This window comes from Canis lupus, chromosome 1 (genome assembly GCF_048164855.1).
Source record: "Canis lupus baileyi chromosome 1, mCanLup2.hap1, whole genome shotgun sequence".
Lineage (NCBI taxonomy): Eukaryota > Metazoa > Chordata > Mammalia > Carnivora > Canidae > Canis > Canis lupus.
The window spans coordinates 99,246,721-99,271,491 of record NC_132838.1 but is presented as its reverse complement, the minus strand read 5'-3'; the positions used below and the strand labels follow the sequence as shown (position 1 = coordinate 99,271,491).

Here is a 24,771-nt window from a genome sequence, read left to right as displayed (position 1 = left end):
GTTAGTGTATGTGGATGTCCAGTTGATCCAGTATGCATATGTATATGTATATGTGTATATGTGTGTGCGTGTGTGCATGTGCATGCATGTGTGGGTGTCTGGATGATCCAGTGTACATGTGTATATATGTGTGTATATGTGTGCGCATATGTGCACACATATGTGGGTGTCTGACCCACACCACATATGCCAGCACCATCTTCCTCCATTGCATGGCCTTTGCTCCTCTGTCACAGGCCAGCTGACTGTATCTCCAGGAATCCATTTCTGGGCTCTCCGTTCTTTTCTGTGGATCTGTTTATCTACTCTCTCCTCCAAACCCCACAGTCTTGATGACTGTAGCAGTCTAGAAAGTCTTGAAGTTGGGTAGGGTCAGTCTTCCGGCTTTGATCTTTTACTCTTGTGTTGTGTTGGCTGTTCTGGGTCTTTATCTCTCCATATAAACTCAGAATCAGTTTGTTGATACCCATGAAATAAGTTGATTGGAATTTTAATTGGGATCCCTTTGGATCTATAGATGAAGTTGGGAAAAGCTGATGTCTTGACAATATTGAGTCCTCCTGTCCATGAACATAGAACACTGCTCTATTTATTTAGTTCCTTGATTTCTCTCATCAGAGTCTTGTAGTTTTCTTCATGTAGATCTTACACATATTTTGTTAGGTTTATATCTAAGTATTTCATATTTTTAAGTGTTAATGTAAATGAATTAGAGAAGGAGACAAACCATGAGAGACTCCTGATTCTGGGAAACAAAAGGTAGTGGAAGGGGAGGTGGGGATGGGGTAACTGGGTGACGGGCACTGAGGAGGGCACTTGATGGGATGAGCATGGTGTGTTACACTGTATGTTGGCAAATTGAATTTAAATTAAAAAATGTTAATGTAAGTGGTATACGTTTTTTAATTTCACATTCCAACGTTCATTGCTGATGAATGAGAAAAGCAATTTACTTTTGTGTATTAACCTTGTATCCTACAAACTTGCTCTGATCACTTAAAGCTCCAGGAGCTTTTGTTGTTTTCTTGGGATTTTCTTTTCATTCATTTTTTTAAAGATTTTATTTATTTATTCATGAGAGACACAGAGAGAGAGGCAGAGACACAGGCAGAGGGAGAAGCAGGCTCCCTGCGGGAAGCCTGATACAGGACTCTATTGCAGGACCATGAGGTCACAACCTGAGCCAAAGGCAGATGCTCAATCGCTGAGCCACCCAGGTGTCCCAGCTTGGGATTTTCTGCATAGACACTCATGTCATCTGCAAACAAAGGCAGTTGTATTTCTTCCTTTGCAATCTGCATATCTTTTATTCCCTTTTCCTATCTTATTTCATTAGCTACGGCTCCCAGTACAGAGTTAAATAGGAGGGGTGAGAGTGGACATCCTTGTCTTGTTCCTGATTTTACTGGAAAAACATCTAGTTTCTCATTTTAAGGATGGTGTTAGCTGTAAGTTTTGTAGAGCTTTGTTCTTTGGAACAGAGGGAGGGAGTAGAGGGCGTTCCCCTCTGTTTCTAGTTTGCTGTGAATTTTTATCATGAAGGAAAGCTGGATTTTGTCAGACACTTTTTCTGCACTATGGATATGGTCATATTTTTTTTCTCTACCCTGTTTATGTGGTGGTGGATTACATTAATTGGTTTTTGAGTACTGAACCAGCCTTGCATACCTGGGATCAATCCCTAGTGGTCATGGTGTATAACTTTTTTTATACACTGTTGAATTTGATTTGCTAACGTTTTGTAGAAGAGTTTTTGCTTCTTTTTTTTTTTTTAGTTTTTTTTATTTATTTACTCATGAGAGATACAGAGCGAGAGAGAGAGAGGCAGAGACACAGGCAGAGGGAGAAGCAGGCTCCATGCAGGAAGCCCGACATGGGACTTGATTCCAGGGCTCCAGGATCACGCCCTGGGCTGCAGGGGGCGCTAAACCGCTGCGCCACCGGGGTGCCCTGTTTTTGCTTCTATATTTACGAGAGATGTTGGTCTGCAATATCTTATAAATACCTTCATCTGGCTTTGCATTAAGGTAATGCTGGCTTTATAGAATGAGTTAGGAAGTATTTCTTCTACTTTTAGTTCCTGGAAGAGATTACAGAAAATTGGTATAATATCTTTCCTAAATGTTGGTAAAATTAATCATTGAACCCATTGGGCCTAGTATTTTCCATTTTGGAAAGTTGTTGATTATTGATTCAATTTCCTTTACAGATGTAGACTAATTAGATTATTTATTTCTCCTTCTGTAAGTTTTAGTAGATTGAATCCTTTCAAGGAATAGGTTTTTTTCTTGTAAGTTATTAAATGTGTGGGCATAGGGGCACCTGGGTGGCACAGTGGTTGAGTGTCTGGCTTTGGCTCAGGGCATGATCCTGGGGTCCTGGGATCGAGTCCCACATGAGGCTCCCTGCAGGGAGCCTGCTTCTCCCTCTGCCTATGTCTCTGCCTCTCTCTGTGTGTCTCTAATGACTAAATAAGTAAAATCTTTAAAAAAAAATAAACGTGTGGGATAGTTGTTCATAATAATTCTTTTAGTATCCTTTCTGTGGTATCTGTAGTGATGGCCCCTCTCTCATTTCTGATATTAGTAATTTAGGTCTTCTCTCTTTTTCTCTTAACTTGGATACAAAGAATCATCTTTTGCTTTCCTTGACTTTTCTCTATTTATTTGTGGTATTTTCAATTTCATTGATTTCTGCTCTAATTTTCATTATGTGTTTTGCTTACTTTGGATTTTCTTTTCTTTTTCTAGTTTCTTCAGGTGAAAGTGGAGCTGACTGGTTTTAGATGTTCCTTTTAGATGTTGCTTTTAGATGTTCCATACACATCCAATGCCATAAATCACCCTCTAACCACTGCTTTCACTGCATCCCACAAATCTTGATAAGTATTTCATTTCCATTCAGTTAGAAATATTTTAAAATTTCTCCTCAAACTTTTTTTGCTTCTGTGTTATTCAAAAGTGTGTTATTTAATCTTCAGATGTTTTAGGGTTTTCCATATATCTCTCTGATACTTATTTCTAGTGTAATTCTGTTGGGTTGTGACTATATATTTTGTATGATTTCTTTTAAGTTTGTTAAGATGTGTTTTATGGCTCAGAATGTGATCTTTCCTGGGTGAATGTTCTATGTGAGTTTGAAAGGAATGTTTATTTTGCTTTTGTTGGATGAAGTATTCTATGAATATCAATTAGATCTAATTGATTGATAGTGTTGTTCAGTTCAGCTACGTCCTTACTGATTTTTGTCTGCTGATCTGTTGTTGGAAAGGATGTGGAAATTGCCAGTATGGTAGCGTCGTCTGTTTCTCCTTGCAGTTCTGTTAATTTTTGCCTCATGTAGTTTGATGCTCTGTTATTAGGCGCATACACATTAAGTAAAATTAACCCCTTTATCATTATCTATTTCCCCTCTTTATCCCAGTTATTTTTCTTGCTCCAAAGTTTACTTAATCTGAAATTAATATGGTTACTTGATCTTCTTTTGATTAGTTATAAGCATGGTATAACTTTTTCATCCCTTTTTTCCTCAGTTAAAATTTATTTATTTATTTATTTTAAAGATTTATTTATTTATTCATGAAAGACACAGGCTGAGAGAGAGAGAGGCAGAGACATAGGCAGAGGGAGAAGCAGGCTCCTCGCAAGGAGTCCAATGTGGGACTTGATCCTGGATCCTGAGATCACGACCTGAGCCAAAGGCAGGTGCCTAACCACTGACCCACCCTGGCATCCCTAAATTTTTAAATTTTTATTTATTTTTTAACAGACCTTTATTATAAAAAAAAATTGGTTTTAGGTTCACAGCAAATTGAGTAGAAAGCGTAGAGAATTTTTCTTCCTCTTCCCCCACATTGTATCTTTACTTTTAGTCTATATTTTTTATGTTTAAAGCATGCTTTGTTTTATGTATATTTATATTTAAAACAGGGTTTTGCTAGACAGTGTATGGTAGAGTCTTGCTTTTTTTCTCAACCTTAGAGACTGTCTTTTAATTTGTATTATAGACTGCTGGAGTTTAAAGTGACCACTGATAATGCTGGATTAATACCTATATGTTTATTTCTGTTTTCTATTTGTTGCTCTTATTCTTTGTTTTGGTTTTTGTCTTCTGCTCTTTTTCTGCCTTCTCTGGTTTTAAATGAGCATTGTGCAGGATTTAATTTCTTTCTCTTCTTCTAGTGTATCAGTGATACTTCTTTTTTAACTTTTTTAGCAGTTGCCATTACATTTGCAATATATATACTTAAGGCTAAGGCAGGCCCACTTGCAAATATCCTGTTAAGGGCAGTGCAAGCTCCTCACTGCATTCCCAGATTCTTCCTCTGTTCTCATACAAGTGCTGTTTTCCTATCATTTATTTCTAAGCTATAATTCAATACATTGTTGCTAGTTTGTTTTAAACAAACTATTATCTGTTACATCAGTAAAAATAAGAAAAACAAAATATTTTATGTTTTCTTAACTTATGCCTTCTCAAACACTCTTCCTTTCTTTATGAAGATCGAAATTTGTGACCTATATTCTTTCCTTCTCTCTGAAGATATTTCTTTAACATTTCTTACAAGGCTGGCCTGCTTGTGACAAATTCCCTCAGTTGTTTGTCTGAGAAAGTCTGTTTCTTTTTCACTTTTAAAAGATAATTTTTCAGGATACAAAATTCTAGGCTGGTATTTTTTTTTTTCTTTCAACACTATCAGTGTTTCACTCCACTCTTCCTGTTTGCATAGTTTCTAAGGAGAAGTTTGCTATAATTCTTACCTTTGCTTTTTCTGTAGATAAGGTATTTTCTTTGCTCTGGCTTTTTGTATTTTCAAGATTTTATCTTTGTGTTTGATTTTCTGCAGTTTGAATGTGAAATGCCGAGGCATTTGTTTGGCATTTATCCTGCTCGGTGTTCTTTGAGCCTCCTGGATTTGTGTTTCGAGCCCGTCACCCAATTTTGGAAAATGCTCAGCCATTATGATTTCAGATCTGTCCTCATTTCCTCTCTCTTTCGTCTCTTCTGGCCTGGCCAGCACACATGTGTTATTCCTGTATAGTTGTCCCATAGTCCCTGCACATTCTGTTCGTGTTTTTCTTCCTTTTCCCTCTTGGCTCTTCAGTTTTGGAAGTTTCTGTTGACCTATCTTCAAACTCATAGGTTCTTTTTTTTAGAGATTTATTTACTTGAGAGAGAGAGCATGAGCAGGGGAAGGAGCAGAGGGAGAGAGACTCTAGCAGACTCTGCTGATTGTGGACCCTGGCACGGGGTTCGATCTCAGGACCCTGAGATCATGACGTGAGCTGAAACCAAGAGTTGGATTCTTCACCGACTGCTCCCCAGGCGCCCCCCAAGCTCACAGATTCTTAGGTTGGCCCTGACAGTCTAGTGATGAGCCCTTGAGGCATTTTTCTGTTGCTCTGTTTTTGATTGCTGGGATTTCCTTGTTTCATTCTTTCTGTTTACACACCCATCTGCTCTCACATGCTGTCCACCTTTTCTGTTAAAGCCCTCAGCATGTTTACCCTGGTTATTTAAATATCTGATCATTCTGAGATCTCTGTGATACCTGGGTTCTTATGCTTTCTCTGCCTCATCAGACCTGTATTTTTATCTTGTATGCCTTGTAATGTTTTGTTTTGTAAGTTTTTTTTTTGTTGCAAAAAATCACTTCAAAGACAAGAAAACGGTCCCCTTATATGCCACCACCTAGAGTGGCACGTTTGCTCCCCTTCTGGGTGAGTTGGTTGCCTTTTCCTCCTATTGCAGTATAAATGTGTTCCTGTCAGTAAACATTTGGGTGCATAGTGATCCATTAGGTGGTTTCTGACCTAACAGCTCCCCTGACGTTGGATACTTTGGTTTGTGAGGGTTTTTTTTTGTCTCTGCTGTTCCCAGGGGGCTGTTGGGCAGCTTTTCTCCCTATAGTTCACGGACAAGGCTGCTGAGGGAGGCCCAGAACGGCAGTGCCCAGGGCAGCCTCCTCCCCTGCCCCAGTTATCCTGATGTTTCTGAGGCCCTGGGCTGTGCCGGTGGTTCTGCAGGCTGTCCCAGTGAGGCCCCAGGCCCAGAGTCTCCAAGGACAGATATGGTGCTCCTTGGGCTGCCGGAAGGCAGGGTGTGTTGGCTGGGAGGAGGGCTGCCTCCAGATGTCACCACTGAGGCCCGGCCCTGGAGGGGATGCTTGAAGGCCTCTGAGACTGGTGGGATCTCAACACCCTGAGGCCAGGCAGTGGAGGGAGCCTCAGGTGGGTGAGGTGGGGACTCGCTGCTCAGGTGATTTGCTGGGGGAGGAGGGCCAGAAGTGGCAAATTGCCAGCAGCATGGCTGTTGGGCTCCTGATGTTGGTCCATCTGGTTTTTTTTTTTTTTTTTTAATAGATACCTCATAGGTTTTTTTTTTTTTTTTTTTTTTTTTAAGATTTTATTTATTTATTCATGAGAGACACGGCGGGGGGGGGCGGGCAGAGACAGAAGCAGGCTCCATGCAGGGAGCCTGACGTGGGACTCGATCCTGGGTCTCCAGGATCATGCCCTGGGCTGAAGGCGACGCTAAACTGCTGAGCCACCGGGGCTGCCCTGTCCAGGGTTTTTGAAAACAGTTCTGTTAGCTGTGACATGTGAGAATCAGGAAATTTCACCTAAAGATGTGCACTTCCAGATTGTCGTGAAACCTCAGGGGATCTGACGGTGCTCAGCGCTTATGTATGAGGTGCCAGGGGGCCTGTGCTGCCCTGGGGGGCTGCCACACTCTTGTCTCTGCTCCTGGCAGGGCTGAGTAGGGGCTGCCCCTCAGTCCCCACGCCCGTCGACTGCCTCCCTGGGGTGCTGTGCTGTGTCCCTGCGCACATCAGGGCCTGTTTGGCGTGTCGTACTAGATGACCTCCAGTCCCCGCCTGCTGTGGGGAGGTGTGATTGGTCTCTGGGGGCCTACTTGTGGAGTGCCAGTGCTTCGGATGCCTCCCTCCTCCCTCGGGGCCCCGGAATGGCACCAACTGTGATTTGTAGAAGGTGCGGCCGTGGGCCGGGTAGACCTGGTATCCATGCTTGGCCTCAGCATCTTTATCGCACACATGAGGGGGCTGGACAGGACGGTGTTTGCCAGGAGTCCGTTTCACCTCTGACAACGCAGAAGTGTTGACTCCTTGACCACTTAAAGCCGCGCTCAGAAAGTGTGGGCCGTGCACCACGAGCAAGGATCAGCACTTGTTTGACCTGCATTCTTTACAGGTTTATTTTTTAGAGTCAGAAGAGTATTTTTTAATAGGCTGTACATATAAAAAATTCCAAAAGCTTTGCTTTAAATCAAATCAGTTTATTGTGTTTATAGTTCTTTTTTGTGTGTGTGTGTGTTTATAGTTCTTTAAAATTTTTGAAGAGGGTAATAATATGCACACATAGGAAAACATTTAACAGTCAAAATTGTGTCTCCAGTGATGATAAGTCTGACCCTCCCTGCAGACCACCAGTCCTCGAGATGGTCACTGGGGCCAGGTTTCTTTTCTTTTCTTCTTTGTAAAGATTTTATTTATTTATATATTCACGAGAGACACAGAAAGAGGCAGACACAGGCAGAGGGAGAAGCAGGCTCCCTGTGGGGAACCTGATGCGGGACTCGATCCCAGGACCCCGGGATCACACCTTAGCCGAAGACAGAGCTCAACCTCTGAGATACTCAGGTGTCCCTGGGGCCAGGTTTCTAAGTCTTCTCAGAACATTCTGGTCACAGAGGAGCATGTTTGCGCATTTCCAACAATACCCAACAAAACATAGGTGTGCACCATATACCCTCATTGCAACTCATGTGCTTTGCTGAGTGGTGTGTTCTAGAGATCACTGCATGTCAGTGGAAGATTCAGTGCATCCCAGAGATTGTCCTGAGTCAGCAAGGGTAGAATCTACACTCCTTGGCACTAAAGGTACTTCCCTGAGCTGTCCATGGGTGGACATCTGGTTGCTGCTGCTGTTAGTGCCCAGTTCACACCTGCGCCTGTGTCCCTGGGCTGTTTTGGAGGAGGGCCACAGACAAGGGTATGCAAGCTTTCTGTGCCGGCGTGTTTCTGCTGAGGACACATGGGGATGCTTGTCCGTGTGTCATGCCACCAAGCGCCCTGCAGCCCCCCGGGCCATGCAGCCGATGTACCTTCTCGCACGTGGATGTCACGTCTTTCTGCAAGTGCTGTTGCGTCTCTTTCCATGTTTAAAAGCCATGAATATTTTTCCTGTGAAGTGTCTACTCAAAGGCATGACTTAAATTACTGCTCAGGCGGTGTTTTTTCCACAGCCAAACCCCATCTTCCTCCTGTTGAGCATACCCTTGACATGCAGTCCACATCTGGGGTGAGGTTCACCCGAGCCACACAGGGAGCAGCCACTGGGCTGCGTACTTGGTCTTTTCCACTCCTGGTGGAGGTCTTCATCGTTTGGAATTATTTGGATCTTTGCCTTCATAAGGCTGGTGGCAGGGCCCCTGGGAGGGTCATTGGGAGGTGTCCCAGTTTGCTGTGTCTCTTTGGAGTGTGAGAAAGGCCAGGTTTCCCTTGGGGCCCAGAGGCAGCCCTGAGGTGACCTTGTGTGTTCTCCTCACTTCTCTGCACCACTTAGCTGAACTAAACTTGCAGGTGTGGCTTGGTGCTTTTAAATGTTTTAGGAGTAAGATTTTAAGAAAGCAGCCTTAGGAGTGCGTTGTTCCAGTTAAGTCTGTGTGAGTGACTTGGGCTCTTGGGTGACAATGACGATAGTTATGATGGTGAAGATGGTGGTGATGGTGGTGATGATGATGTGGTGATGATGCTGATGAGGGTGGTGATGGTAATGATGTGGTGGTGATGAGGATGGTGGTGATGATGGCATCTGCCTGCCCCACCTGCCCCTCTTTCATCCTGCCAGCCTGGCTTCCCCCCTCTAAGCAGGCTCCCCGGAGGACACCCAGGGGCCCTCAGCTGGCCGGAGCCGGGTGTCCAGCCTCCCTGCAGGGTGCACAGCTCAGGAGGCCTTCTGCATGGGTTACCAGGACCTGGGAGAGATGGGAGGGGGTGAGCGAGGGAGAGGCATGAGGTAGCCGTTTGAGCCTGCCATAAAAGTAGGGCTCTGGCTTTTACAGAAGGAAACACATTCCATTCTGGGGGCTTAGGAAGCTACAGGGGAGAGAGAAGGGAGACACACATGCCATCTGGGAACTGGAGTGGGCCCTAGGGGTGGCCATGTGTGCAGGTCTTCACTGGTGAGACTCAAACACGGGGACAATCCGCGTTTTAGTGGCTGCCTGACTTTCTGCTCAGAGAGAGGAGCAGGCAGGGGTCTGAGGTCCTGGTGGGGGGTTCGCTGTGCTCTCTTAAGTAATCGCAGGTAAGCCACCTTGCACATCAAGCCCGTGTGTGTTCCTGCTCTTTGCCTTAGAACAGGTGTGTAAGTATGCTGTTCCAGGAGAAGAGCTCAGGACATGCGGCTGTGCCTCAGGAGGTGGTGGGCCCTGCGCGGGCAGGTGTGCCCGGTCCCTGCCACTCCCCAGCCCTGACCCTTAGGACAGATCAGCCACCGCCACCGAGCTCGAGCCTGAGCCTCTGAGGGCAGGCTGTGCCCCCCTACCCCCCGCAAATGAAAGGGGTCGCTTCCTTTTTTATTTTTTTTCTGAGGTTCCTCCTGGAACTTAAAAAATAAAAAAATGTCAGAACAGGATTACAGAAGTGGTTTATGTTAAATCAACACTGTCTGACGGTAGTAATAGGAAAACCACCATGCAGTTTAACTGTGGATTCAGGGCACATGAGCAGTAAGGTGTAGGGTGTCTGGCCAGGGGAGCCTGGGACCCCAGGGAGAGGACACGGTCCCCCCACGGGGAGTTCCGACCCCTGCGAGGCTACACCAGGAAGGGACTCCCATGAGACCACCTGGGAGCAGATGCTTCTGCTCGGCCCCAGCCCTTGCTGCTCCCAGGGTGGATGTGGTTCTGCCCCCGGAGCCTGTGGCTGGGAACCAGGCCTGTGACCCACACGTGCTGCCTCTGCAGGTGTCTGTGTACCTCACTCTTTGGGCCCCTGGTCCTGCGCCCCCACCCCCTTTCAGGCCCCTGGTCCTGCCCCTCACCCCCTTCTGGGCCCCTGGTCCTGCCCCCCACCCTTCCCCTTTGGGTCCCTGGTCCTTGGCTAGTTTATCAGTGCTGTGCCCCCCCCCCCCCCACTTGCTGTCTTTCTTCTTACTGAGCTCCTGGCACCTCCGTTGTCTTTAATCATTTTGGGGTTGGCTGTGGATGTGGGTCCCTGGGCTTAGGTCACAGGCGCCCCCAGAACTCATGCTCACATGCCCCTGAAACTGTGATCCTCCCTCTGCACTGCCTTCCGGGCCAGTGGTCAAAGGACCTTAGGCCCTAGGACAGGCACACCCGCGAGTACACACTCCTGCACATGCATACCCACATGTATGCACACATGTATGCTCGCGTACACACACGTACACACCACACACACAGGCACATGTGCACACTCACGCACAGCTGCAGCTCGGTTGTGGTTCCCCACCAGGAGGATGGTGCACGCCAGGGCTTCCAGAGAGGGTTTTCCATGTCGGGGTCCATGTGGGTGTGTGAAGAGGTATTTGGTTCTTCTTTAGAAGCGGGTCTGCAGCCCTATGCCGCCCCAAGCCACAGCTGTACACATGCTGACGCGTTCACCCCCCAACTGTGCTTTCATGGCTGCGCACCCCAGGTGGCCTCTGGCGCTTGGGGCCCCGGTTGTGACCAGGACTCCCCCGAGGGTTGCACCCTGCTGGGGGCCACGTGGGCTCCCCCGCTCCTTGGGCATGAGATGCCCTGCATCTCCCCCCTGCCATCTCCCTCAGCTGTCACTACCACCCCCACCTGGGCCCCAGGGGCCTGCAGGATGTGGAAAGTCCGGTGCAAACAGACCCTGTCTTTGGGGCCCTGGTGGGCTCTGAGGTGGCCTCCGTGGACCACACTCCTGCCTGCGGCCCACCCTGTGCGGCACTGCCCTCAGCAGATACAGCCCATGACACTGCCACTGTGCCCGCCGGTCCCTGCTGCCAGGGCCGCACAGGTTCTGTGGTAGCTCTGGCCTCCCAGGGCTTTCGTGCCCTCCTGTGGCCCTGCCCTGCCCTCCAGCGCCCCCCACCACTCCCCCAGCAGCTCCCTGCCTCGCTCACCCTCCTCCCGCTACCCCCTTCCCCCCCTTCACTCTCCCCTCCTTCCTCCCTCTCCTCTCCCTTTCCCCTCCCTCTCTCCTCCCCCATCCCTGCTCTCTCCCCCTCCCTTCCTTCCCCCTGCTCCCCCAGGCACTACAGCTGCTCTCATTTTGTTCCCAGCCCTTGGCCACCCCCCTCCCCACTGCCATATACAGAAGTGGTGATACAGGGACAGGGTGGCAGGGCCTGTAGGTGGGATCTGTCCCTGTTCCTTTGAACCCCTGCTTGGGCCTGGAGTGTGGACAGCCCTGGGGCCTGCTCCCATGCCTGATGCCCGCCCTTCATGGAGAGGCTGAGTCAGGTGTTTCCTCGCTCTCCGTGGCCCACTGGGCCCTGCCTCTCTCCAGGGGGGACAGGGTAGGCCTCCGGGGCCCTGCTGCGGATGTGGAGAAGACCTCGTAGTGGTATCCACAGGCGCTGACCTCCCTCCCTGGGTGCTGGGGCTCCTCCAGGCCGTGGGGCCCACCCTCCGCCTGTCCTGGGCCATGGGATTCTCTCCCCCGACCTGCCCCCTGAATCTCCTGAGGTGCACCCGGTCATGATCACGAGATGCATTTGCCTTGTGTTTGGCTTTAATGTGACAATTCCTGATGCTGGGACGGCGGCCGTGGGGACAGCTGGGCACCTCTGTGCTCCGGGGTGCGGGCCATGCAGGCCGTCGCCCTGGATCCCGACTCCAGGTCTTGGCTCCCGGCTTCAGGGCAGAGCATGTTCACGACTTTTCCATGGCTGTTGTTCTCTTAGGTTTTTGGGTGCTTTCCCATGTAATTTCTTGGGATGCGCTGGGAAAGCCTTAACTTTGGGATGGTCAAACCAATGAGTGGTTCCAGGAACAGGCCGTCCCCAGGAGCTGGAGGGGATGCCGTGGTGGATGCCCACGAGCCGTGGGTTCCACATCCCAAACGTGGGGAATTAGGTGTGTCCTGGCTGGGGTGCTCCCAGGACAGGGTCGGGTGGGGGTGCGTGCGCCCGGGGCAGGGTCAGGGCAGGGTCGGGTTGCAGACACAGGCAGTCAGGGCCCCGAGGTGACACACGCCACAGGTTGTGGGGGAGCTGTTGGCATCCCCAGGGGAGGGAGGTTAGCTATGGCGCCAGCACCCAGGTGAGGGGCAGCCCCAAGGTGTCCTGCGCAGAACAAGGGACCCATACCCCGGCCCTTCCCTGTCCCTCATCTGGACACCCTGAACCCAGCAGCTATAGCGGGTCGTGGCTCAGCTGAGGCCTGCGCACCCAGGGGCTGCTGTTGTAAAGAAGAGGCCTGGGGCGGGAGCAGTGTTGGCTGCAGGAACGGCAACCCCTGGGCCTCAGCTTCCCCCATCACATGGGTTTGTGCTGTGGGCCTTCCAGAGCATGAGGGTCTCCGGACATGTGGGATCAGAGGGTGGTGATTGAGTGGGGTGGAGAAGGCTTGTGGATTCCCATCCCCACAGCCCCCATTCCTTCTGCGCTCCGCTGTACCCCTAAGCCCTGACCTATTGAAAGGGCCCTGGGGCCTGTGACATCCTGTGTGCTGGGTCGGCACCTTGTGTGTCCCAGGGGTCCCCGTGGCCAGGCCAGGCAGGAGTCTGTGATGGCCAAAGGTCCCCAGGATTCCCACAGGAGCAGAGGCAGACCCATGAGGGCAGGTGGGCCGTCTGTTCAGGGCTGCCAGTGACCAGGTAGCCTGGAGTGGGGTGGACCTGGGGTGAGGACTCCAGGTGGAGATGGGGGTTTGGTCCTGAGGTGTGGACTCTGGGTGTGGACGTATGGTGTGGACACAGGGTGGATGTGGGGTGTAGACTTGGGGTGTGGACATGGGCTGTGGACCCTGGGTGTGGATTCTGGGTCCTGAACGTCTATAGGACTCTGGCTCTCACAGCATGTGGCTCCTGGTGGGTGTGGGTGATGGGGGCTTACCATGCATCTCTGCCCACCTCACGCCAGTGTGGTCTCTGATTGATCAATGAGCAAACTGAGGCCAGTTGGCCCAGGGCCTGGGGTGCAGAGCGAGCCGGGGGGTACAGAGTAGGCTGGGGGGTGCAGGGCCCTTTCTGGGGCAGGCAGGGGGCTGGGGGCTGGGAGGGAGGAACAGAGGGGCCAGGGGGCTGCAGGGGGCCAGGCAAGGGGCTGGGTTGGTGGGTGGGTGACTCCTCCTTGTGGGTGGGGCAGTGTCCGGGGCTTGGAGGACCCGAAGACACAGGAGGGAGCTGGCCGCTGGTGGGGATGGGGACAGCGGGAAGAGGGGACTCCCTGGGGCCCTGTGGGAGGGCAGGCCTGGAGATCTGGGCTTTTTGCTGCCTCCTGAGCATCTACCTGAGCCTCTACCTGTGGCAGGAGCAGCTCAGCATGTCTGCGTGGCTGGATTTATGGGGTAATCGCTGCCTCATGTGCCTCCAGCTCCCATTTCCTGGGTGGCTAGTGGGGCGGGCTCCACCCGGTTCTTCCATGGAGAGATTACCCTTCACGCCGGGGCCTGGAGGGGCCTGTGTTCCTAGGTGGGCACTTCGGAGTTTGCCACTGGCTGGGAACCCGTCTCAGCTCCTTTGCTCTGGCTTCCTTTGCAATTCCTTGCTTGTGTGGAAGTCACTTCGCATCACGGAGTAGGTAAGTGTGGCCTGGCGGTGGGCTCATGACGGCTTAATCTTCCACGTTTGACTCTTCACGCTGTCCGCGTGCTGCTGTTGATGTTCTAAGATGAAGAGTGCAGTTGGTATTTTCAGGAACCTTTGCTCTGGGCTCTGGGCTCAGGCTCCGCTCCTGTCACCATGGACCATAGACCATGGCCCCGTCTGGGGACCCTGGGGCTGTGAGGGCTCACCTGGCAGGAGATAGGGAACCCAGCGAGGGGGCGCTTGGGGTCTGGGTACATGTTCCCCCTTGGCCACCTGGGCTTCTCCTACCACAGGCGAGTGACGATCCTCCTGTGGCTGCGGGGAGGTTGCAGGCTCACCGGCATGGGGCCCCTGGAGCTGCCTGAGGCAGGGCGAGCACTCGGCTGGCCTTAGGACAATGGTCAGTGGTGGCGGTGATCGGGTGCCACTGTCACAAGGCAGGTCCTCTGTGTCGGTGACTGAGATCAAATTCATGTGACGTGAAACCACCCCTCTTAAAGTGAGCACCTCAGTGGTGTTCAGTTCACACTGTTGTGCAAAAACGGGCTGTGCCCAATCCGCACACATTTTAGCCCAGGAGGAGACCTTGTGCCCAGTCAGCGGCCGCTCCTCAGCCTCTGGCACCCCAGCTGGTCCTACAATCTGTGACCTTGTGTGTCTGGCTCCTGTCACAGGCCACATCCGTGTCATAGCAGGGCCAGCGCCCGATCCCTGTCAAGGGCGAGGACGACCCCGTGGCGTGGACAGCCCACGTCGGTTTGTCCATCCGTCCTCTGGTGGACGTTGGGTGGCCTCCATCTTTTCGTTACTGTGCCGGATGTTGCTGTGGGTGCTTGTATGCACGGGTTTGTCGAGGCCCTGCTCTATGGGGTGCAGGGCTCCTGGTCACAGGGCGAGTCTGTAAGTGTGAGGAGCCGTCAGACAATCCCGTGGAAATGGTTGGCTTTTATGTTCTCACTGGCAGAGGTTTCCCACAGTGCGGCTGCACTGGCAGTTTTCCTGGAGTTTCTTTCTTGTAAAAGTCAGAGCTGCCCTAGCAGGTGTGGGGCGGCCTCTCATGGTTTGGTTGCGTTCTAGTGACATCACACGACTGAGAACATTGAGCGTCTTTCGTGAGCTTGTTGGCCGTTTGTAGCTCATCCTGGGAAGTGTGTCTGTTCACTTCCTTGGCCCACGTCAAAGCTGAGTTGTGCGTCTCACAGCCGTCGCGCTGTGAAGCTCTGTGTGCGCTCCGGACACGGGACCCTTGTCAGACACGTGATTTCAAATACTGTCTCCCGTTCTCCGTCTTGTCTTTTCATTTTCTTCCTAGTGTCCTTTAGTGCAAAAAGCTTTTACATTTCGATGATATCCAGCTTGATTTTTCTTAGTTGCTTATGTTTCTGGTGTCCTATCTGGGAGTCTGTGACCAAAGCCAGGGTCATGAAGTTGTACTCCTGTGTTCTCTTCTTAGCGTTGGCGGTGCCAGGCCTTATATTTAGGTTGTTAATCTGTTTTTAGTTAATTTTTATATATGGTGTGAGGTAGAGATTCAACTTCTGGTATTCAGTTGTCCTGGCACCATGGTACCACCCCCTGAGATGGCAGGAGGGGCCCAATCCATAGCCCCAAGCTGCCCTGGTGATATGGTGGGGGCAGCCCGCCAGACCCCCTGGGACCCCCCAGCTCTGTGCTGATGGGATGCGGTGGCCCTCGTGCAGGCAGGCCTGGGGGACGGCCCATCCCTCCATGTAGCCGGGTCTTGTGCAGCAAGGCCTTCCCTGTCTCTCCGCCCTCCCTCCTCCTCGAGCCCCCTTCTATCCCATGGGCCACTGTTCTGGCGCGGGTACTGCGCAGCCCTCCTGAGAGATGAGCGGGAGCCGCCCTGGGTTCTGTCGGGAAGACCCCGAGCGGTTGCTGACCAACGGCAACATCTGTGCTTCCTTCATTTCAGCTGTGTGGGAGTGGAAGAGGAGGAGGCCCCAGACATCGACATATACCACTGCCCGAACTGCGAGAAAACCCACGGGAAGTCCACCTGTAAGTACTGGGCCATACTGCTACCCCTGAGCTCCCACCGGCCCTGGCCTGGTGTGCTGGGCGACATACCCGAGGTGGCTGCATCCTGGTGCCTGGGGACCACTGCCGGCCTTGCTTGCTGCCCCCATGGACTTGTCACCGTGCCTCTCCTGGTCGCTCCTGCCCAGGGGTGCAGCTGAGGCTGCTTGGCCTGTGCAGAGAGAGATTCCACCAACTTTCAGAGGCCTGGGTAGGGGCCTCAAGCACCAGCATTTGCAGGCCAGGCCCATCCGAGATGGGGACAGCCTGCCAGGGGTGTCCAGAGGCTGCTCTGCCCACTGCCCACAGCCTGCTGCCACAGAGGGCCTGTGTTGGGGGTCTGCTGTCCCTTCTCTGGTAACACCTATTGGGAGATTCCCTTTCTCAAACTGCCAGCTGGTCCCGTGGGGCTGTGGTGCATCCCGTGGAGCTCCTTGGGGACAGGCTCAGCCAATGTGCCTCCACCGGAGCTTGTGTCCCCACTAGGAGGTGAATTCTGAGGCTGAGCCATGCAGGGGGTGTGCCCTGGTCTACAGGTACCTTGGGGACACCTGGCCCAGGGACAAGACAGATGGCATGGGGGTGTTAATGTGGCCTCCGGTTTCTGGCCTGGGTTGAGGGACATAGGTGCTCATAAAAGGTGCAGTGTGGACGCTGGCCCTGGCTGGGTGCTGATCACAGCCCTGCCATCCTGAGCCCTGGATGACTGGAGGCGTGTGTGTATGTGTGTATGTGTGTGTGTGTGTGTGTGTGTAGCCACAGCTGGCTCCAGGCCACCAGGAGTCCTGTCACTTCATCCCACCTGGTGTCCACCCACAGGGCAGAGGCTGGACCCCCATAGGTCCTGTGGGGCGAGTCCTGGATCCAGCAGAGGTCAAGGCGGGTGCCGGCACCCCCATTTTGTGGGTTAAGGCAGTCTTGGGGGCTGTGCCCCAGCCACCCAGGAAGCTGGGCGAGATGGGGGGATGTCACCTCTCCTTCTTGGCTTCCCTTTGTGCCTGGCCTGTGCGCCAGGGTCACTAGGGGACCGCAGCCTGCATTGACTCTGGCTTGGGACATGGTCACACGCAATAAAGCAGTGCCAGATGCACACAACCAGCAGGTTTCTAGGCTGCTAACCTCCCCTCGTACCCCCAGTAGCTGGCAGTGCTGGTGCTCAGGGTGTATCTGCTGCAATTCCCCAGACATGACTGTGCTCCCTGCCTTATAGCAGGTCCACGCAATGACTGTCACCTTGTGGGTTAGGGGCCTCCTAACAGCTCGTGAGCCCCAGGGAAAGCTCAGGGCTGGGGGGGGGGGGGGGGGGCTGGGCAGGGGGCTGGGGTTGCCCCGCACAGCCCTGTGGTGAGGCCAGGGATGGAGCAGGACAGGGCTAGGAGACCCCGCCTGACCCCACAACAGAGCTGAGCGTCCTGGGGACTCTTGCATGAAGTGCAAGAGGGGGGTGTTGGAGCTCACACATGGCGTGACCTCTCCGACATCTCCACATCCTGGAAGCACCTCCCTGACCACGAGCTTGCCCGTGATTGGGGGGCCCCCTGTGCCTGCTGAGACCCTGCCCCTGTGCTGGGGGGTTCCCGCTGCCCTGTATTCCTGCTAAAACCCAAGTGCGGGTGACCCTTCCTGGAACGTATAGCCAGCCACCCCAGGGCACGTCTGCTGGGATCCAGCAGCCCTTCCTGGCTGTGTGTGCATGAGTGTGTGTGCATGGATGTATGTGTACAAGTGCGTGCACATGTGTGTGCACACGAGATTTATGTGTGTACAGGCGTGTGCATGCGTGTGTGCACACGTGATGTGTGTGCACGTGTGTAGATGTGTGCATGAGCATGAACACGCGTGCACGATTGTGTGTATGCACATTTATGCTCATGTGTGGGCTCACATGTGTGTGCAGGTGTGTGCGCGTGCTTTGTGAATCCTGTGAGCTGGGCTTCACTGCTGTGGGTGGAGGCTGCTTGCCATGTCGTGGCCGAGCTGGAGGAACTAAGACTCCCACCCATGTGCGTACGCATGACTGTCACTCCACCCTTGAACAGGTCTGTGTCACTGACTGTGACACAGTGATCTGTTGGCCGCATCTGCTCCAGTCGGATGCTCCACAGTGCGGACCCTCGCCCCCCCATGTCCCCGGGGACCCCTGAGCCCGTGGTCTGCCCTGGGGGCCCTATGTGGGTTTGTGGGGGGCACACTGCATCAAGGATGGGCTCACGGGTTCACCCGATTCACACAGATTTGGGGTCTGAGGGTCCCCGGGAACCTGGAAAGGAGTCCCCGCGGCTGGCTCGGAGGCAGGGGAGGGGCAGCTCAAGGGTAGATGTGGCTTCATGCTCCTGTGGTGGCAGCTGTACCCTCACGGCTCAGCCCTCCTCCCTGAGGGCACCTGTCATCCCCAGCCTTCTCCTGGGCGGATGTGTCCAGGGTGCCTTATCGGGGGTGCATAAGTGGGGGGACACTCGGGCTCCTGGGCCCCAGAGGTGGGGGGAAGGAGCCCCGTGGCACCCACCCTGCCTCTGTCGCAGCTCCGTGTCTGGCTATTGTCCCAGCCATAGGCTCCAGTGCAGTGTCCGGCGGGTAGGTCTGTCCTCGTGGTGCCTGGTCCCGGGTGAGGCCCAGGATGGCCACAGCCCTCAGGGCACCTGCTTCTCAGGCACAGCTCTCAGCAGGCGTGTGGGGTTGCAGTGTTCCCACTGCCCTTTACACCCATAACCCCGGCCACCCTTCGCCTCAGTTTCCCCACATGGCTTCCTGGCCAGGGCCCTCCTGCGGGGCCTCTGCATCCTGGGGCATATGCAGGTGCTGGTCCTGGAGGACCCTGGGGACCCACGGGGGTCCCTCCACAGCAGCTCCCCCCTCACAGCTGCATGAGGGTATCTGTCACCCACCGGCCTCTCCTCTCTGTGGTGTCATTTGTGGCTGCCAGCATGTTCCCCTTCCACATCCTTCTCAAATCCCCAGACGCGCTGGACCCCTTGTAAGCAAGGTCAGGTTCAACTCCCACGGGGGCAGCAGGGAGGCCCCGCTTGCCACGGGCCCCTGATTGCCAAGCACCATGTGGCTGGGGCATGTCCTGATGCAGCCATGGGCTCAGCAAAGGGATGGTGATGTGGACACTGGTCTCAGAGTCAGGGTGCCCTGAGCCATTGTTGGGGTGGTGTCCCGGGCCCTGCCTCAGCCTTGGGTGCCCTTGCTGTCACCCTCCTGGGCTCTTTGGGAAGAAGGGGTGACTCTCAGGCCACCTGCAGCATTGTCGTCCCCCATGCGGAGCTGGGCTGCTCAGTGGGCATTGAGGGGCCAGTGCAGTGCCCGGGAGGGTGGCCATTCCCACCTGTGCCCCTGGGCCCGCTGGTGTTGGGCCGTGCCAAGTGTGGTGAGTGCAGGGAGCTCAGTGAACAGGAGCCTGCCGCCCAAGCAACCTTGCCTGGGGGACGGGCCATGCCTGCTCAGAGGGTACCCCAAGAGCTCCTGGGGCACCCGAGGAGTAGGTGAGACTAGGACTCGTCCCTCTCTATTAAAGATATGGCACAGAGATGCCCAGTCCCTTCTTCAGGGTTGCACAGTGACAGGATGGTGAGGCAAGAAGGATCTGGGCGGCCAACTGGGCTCTCCTCAACTCCCACATGTGCCTGGTGCTCCCGGAAGCCCCAGCCTGGAGTCCTCCGCCCTCACCATCTTGCCAGGTTTCCATAACATGCGTGCAGACCAAGCATGGCAGAAATATCACGCCATTGTTGGCGACGGTCTCGGGGCTGTGACTGTGCAGGGCACGGGGGGGGGGAAGTGGCATCCCACTCCCCATGCTCGTCTCTGAAGGACAGGTGCCCAGAGGGTCCACTCGCAACCCTCATGTCCAGCTTCATCCAGCCTATTCCAGACCCTGTCCAGCAGCCTCAGTCCCCAGGAGCTGCCCTGAGTGGGGGCAGGGGCCACAAGGAAATCACTGGCTTGCAGTCCAGTGGGGGTGTGAGTGTGCGTGTGTGCACTGTGTGGGTATGCCTGTGCGGGGAATGTGTCTAGTAGGGGTGTGTGCACTCGCTGTGTGTAAAAAGTCCAAGGTGGGGGCCCCCGTCCTGGGAGCACACACCAGGACGGGAGAGTCAATGGGAGCAGGCAGGTTGGGGGTATGTGAGGGTGGACACACTGGGGACGTGGGTGCGTACAGCTAGGGGGTGAGGAGGCCAGAAGCTGCGGTGCCCCAGCTGTGGCTGTCGGGGCAGCGAAGGTCCCTGCAGGGAGGTGACAGGCTTTGGGATATTTGAGGACAAGTCAGAGGGATGGTGCCCCGAAGGCTGGCCTTGGGGGGACTTCCAGCAGGTGCCTCTGACGCGACAGGCTTTCAGCAGACTGGGTGCCAGTGGAGAGCGTCCCGGGGCCACCCCAGGTGCTGGGTGTGGTCGCTGAGCCAGAGGACTGGTAGGGGTGGGGCGGGTGAGGAGGTCACAGGGTGGAGGGAGGTGGGTGCGCCGGGCCCCAAGGACCTCGAGGGCTTTGCTTCTGGGGGGCTGAGGTGTGCAGCGTTGGCAGCTCCCTGGCTGTCCTCCCAGCCCTCCCTGGCTGTCCTCCCTGAGCTGCCCCTGTCTCCCCACAGTGAAGAAGAAGCGGGCCTGGCACAAACACGGCCCAGGGCAGACACCCGACGTGAAGCCCGTGCAGAATGGCAGCCAGCTCTTCATCAAGGAGCTGCGGAGTCGGACCTTCCCCAGGTGGGCGGCAGCAGCCTTGTCCTCCCAGGGCTCGGGAGCACGGCCTTCCCTCCAGGGGCTCAGTGCAACCCCCAAAGCTCCAGGCACCCTGGCTCTCCCTTCTCAGCACTTCCAGGTACAGGTGTTGGGGACCCTCTAGGCACATCAGCCCCCCTGCCTGGTGTGGGCCTTGGAGCCATCCTGAGGAGAGGCTGTGGTCCTCAGGTTTGTCCGGTCCCGCAACGGGGCTGGGTCCCGCCCAAGACCACCCTCCAGGTGTGGCCGATCCCAGCCCACACGGGATGGCCTTTCCTGTGTCCCTGGGCCTGGCAGGCTCTCCCTGGGTCCCCCTCTCGGGGGCCCTGTGTCCGGGGTGAGGGCAGGGGAAGCACTGCTGAAAAGCGGCACCTGCCACTGGACCTGCTCTGAGCCCTCACCCTGGCCCCTCACGCCTGAAGACTTTGTTGGTCTGACAATGTCTTTGCTTCTCCTCGACTTTTGAAGAGTAATTCACTGGGCACAGAATGCTACGTGGGGAGTGTTTTCCTTAAACAGTTCAAATATTTCCCTCCGCTGCCTTCTTGCACGCACAATTTCTGGTGAGAAATCCAGTGTGACTCTTACCCGTGATCCTCTGTGGAGAAGGTGCTTTCCTCCTCTGTCTTCTTTCTCTTCCCCCACTTTCACTGGGATGTAACTCATGCCACTCAGTTCACCCGTTTGAAGTACGATTCAGTCTCTCTAGTGTAGTCACAGATGTGTGCACCACTACCAGCTAGTTCTAGAACGTTCCCGTCACCCCCAAAGTTTTTATTTAATATTCTGCTGTTTGGGTGGACCATATTTTGTTTATCCATTCATCAGCTGACACATTTGGATTATTTCTGATTTTTGGCTCCTGTGACTGTTTCTGCTGGAAACATTCTTGTACAAGATTTTGTTGGACATATGTTTTTGTGTTTGTAGGAGTAGCTCTGTATTCAGTTGTCTGGGGAACTGCCAGCCTGTTTTCCAAAGTGGTCACACCATTTTCTGATCCCAGCAGCAGAGCGTGAGGGTTCCAATTTCTTATCGCCCTTCCCAGCACATCATCACCTGGCATTTTGATTCTAACCATCATTCTAGGTGTGAAGTATTCTCTCACTTGGGTTTGGTTGCCATTTCCCGCTGATGAGTCACGTTGGGCATCTTTTCATGCGCTTGGTGGTCATTTATATGTCTTCCTTGGAGAATCGTCAATTCAGACCCTTTACCTATTTTTAATTTTTTGTGTCTTTCTATTATTGAGTCATAAGAATTCTTCCTTTATTTCAGATACAAGTTTCTTAACAGATACATGATTTATGAATACATTCCCCCTTTTTGTAGACTTTTCACCTTCTCGCTTGTATCCGTTGAAGCACAAACATTTGTCATTTTGAGGGAGTCCAGGTTATCCATTTTTCATTTTATTTGTGCTTTTGTTGTCATAGCTGTGGATCATTTGCCAAGTCCAAACCCAGAGTCATGAGGATTTATCCCGATGTTCTCTTTTTGAAGAATTTTATAGTGTTTAGGTCTTACGGTTTGGTCTTTGATACATTTTGAGTTAATTTCTTCATATAGTGTGAGGTAAGGATCTAAGTTGTTTTGTTTTATTTTTGTTTTATTATTATTAATTTTTTTTTGCATGTGGCTCTCCATTTGTCCCTGCACCATTTGTAAAAAGACAATCCTTTTTCTACTAAGTGGTCTTGGCCCTTAGCTAGAAGTGTCTGCATTTATTTCTGGACACTCTATTCTATTCTACTAATCTCTGTTTACCCTCAGGCCAGTCTCAGGCTGTCTGGATTACTGTGCTTTGCAGTATGTTTTGAAATGACTAGTGTGAGTCTTCCAACTTTGTTTTTCTTTTTAAAGATAATTTTGGCCATTGTGGGTCTGTTGCAATTCCATATGAATTGTAGAATCATCTTGTCGAGCCTACAGAGAAGTCAGCTGATACAGATTATGTTGAGTCTGTACATCAGTAGGATCAGAGTACTGCCACCTGAAAAATGCTCAGTCTTCTGGCCCCCAGACATGGATATTTTCTCATTTATTGAGATCTTTTAAATTTCCTTCAAATATATTTTTCAATTTTCAGAGTATAAGTTTTGTAGTTCCTTTGTTAAATTTATTCCCAAGTAATTTATTTTTCTTGATGTCTTTTAAATGGGACTGTTTTCTTAATTTTATTTTATGGCTACTGTACTGAAATAGTTTTTTGTATATTGATTTTGTATCCTGCAACCTTGATGAGCTAGTTTTTTAGTCCTAATAGATTTTTAATAGGTTTCTTACAACTTGCTATATACAAGATCATGTCATCTGTGAATAGATCATTTTCTTTATTCTTTTCCAGTCTGTGTTACTTTTTTTTTTCTTGCCTAATTGCTCTGGCTAGGACTTCTAGTAGAACATTGAGGAGAAGAGGCTGGGCCAAGGTGACCAGGGCCACAGTCTTCTCAGTACAGTCTCAGTTCCATGAGTGTGGGCTGGGTGGAAGAGAGCCCTTGTGTCTTGGCTGCCCTCACACAACACTTAGAACCAGCAACAGACAGCTAGGGGGAGAAGGGCTGCCGTCCTTCCAGGAGGAAATCCCTCTGCCTGGAAGGTGGGAAGCACTCCCATTCAGCATTCCTGTGTCCCTGGCTGCCACTTGACAGAGGGGAGTCTCCTCACCAAGCCAGGGAAGTGAAGGGAGACATGGTCACATGCCTTTCCTACCAAGTTTTCATAGATTTTCTGTACTAGATGTTTCTTCATTTGCTGTCTGCTCTTAGAACCATTTCCAGAGATTTTGAATCGTTGTTTTTCAAAATAATTTTCACCAGTTTCCCTGGGTGGGGTTAGCAGAGCTCTTCACACCATCGTGGTAGAACAGGATCTTTCTCATCTGCCTTTGTCAGGATACCATCTTTCATGTTTTGCAGTTTGGTTATGACATGCCTAGGAATCGTGTGGGTGTTTATCCTGCTCAGTGTTGTCTGAGTTTTCTGGATCTGTGGTTTCATGTCTGTCATTATTTTTAGACAATTCTCAGCCACTATTACTTCAAACGTTTCTTCTGCTCCTCTCTCTCTCTCTCTCTTTTCTTTCTGTCTTCCCATGATGCATGTTACTCTTTCTGCAGTTGTTCTCCACTGCTTGGATATTCTGTTTCTTGCCTTTTTCATTCTTTTTGCTCTTTGCATTTCAGGTTGGGCAGATTTTATTGACTTAACTTCTAGCTCACTGATTCTTTTCTTAGTCATGTCCAGTCTACTGATGAGCCCATCAAAGACATTCTTCATTTCTGCCACACTTTTTAATTGTTTCTATCATTTACTTTTGATTTTTAGAGTGTCCACTTCTCTACTTGTATTTCCCTTCCATTCTTGCATGTTGTCCACTTTTTCCACTAACACTCCTAACATTTTATTCATAATTTTAAAAAATTTCCTATCTGATAATTCCAAATTCTTGCTATATCTGAGCTGTTTTCTGATAAATTAAAAAAATATTTTTTAAATTGAAGTATAATTAACATACAGTATATACTAGTTCAGATGTACAAGGTAGTGATTCAGCAATTTTTAAAAATATTTTATTTATTTATTTGACAGAGTGAATGAGCACATGAGCAGGGGGAGAGGCAGGGAGGGAGAAAGAGGGAGAGAGAGAGAATCTTAAGCAGACTCTGTGCTGAGCGTGGAGCTGACACGGGGCTTGATCTCAAGACCTGAGCTGAAACCAAGAGTTGGATGCTTAATGGACTGAGCCACCCAGGTGCTCTGTACATCACTTCAGTACTCACCAGGATAAGTGTCCTCTTAATACCCATCACTTATTTCCCCCACTGCCTCCCACCTCCCCTCTGGTGACCATCAGTGTGTTCTCTATAGCGAAGAGTCTGTTTCTTGGTTTGCCTCTCTTTTTGGTCCTCCTTATGCTCATTTATTTTGTTTCTCAAATTCCACATATGAGTGAAATCCTATGGTAGTTTTCTTTCTCTGATTTATTTTGCTTAGCATAATACTCTAGTTCCATCTATGTCATTGCAAATGGCAAGATTCATTCTTTTTTATGATTAATATTCCATTGTGTATATACCACATCTTCTATATCCATTCGTCTATGGATAGACATGTGGGCTACTTCCATCTCTTGACAATTGTAAATAATCCTGTTATAAACATAAGGGTGCATCTTTTTGTGTTGTGTTGTTTTGTTTTGTTTTTAAAGATTTTTTTATTTATTTACTCATGAGAGACACCAAGAGAA

At 51.6% G+C, this 24,771-nt stretch overlaps 1 protein-coding gene across 2 annotated transcripts in view; it reads left to right on the top strand.

Moving 5' to 3' along the window:
* Nucleotides 1-24,771, top strand: part of PHF2 (PHD finger protein 2) — a 67,284-nt gene that overhangs the window by 17,177 nt on the left and 25,336 nt on the right. For both annotated transcript variants that reach the window (XM_072842086.1, XM_072842095.1), the window contains exons 2-3: nucleotides 15,702-15,787; nucleotides 20,394-20,508. In XM_072842086.1, the coding sequence (XP_072698187.1) occupies nucleotides 15,702-15,787; nucleotides 20,394-20,508 (201 nt within the window). The remainder of the gene's footprint in view (nucleotides 1-15,701; nucleotides 15,788-20,393; nucleotides 20,509-24,771) is intronic.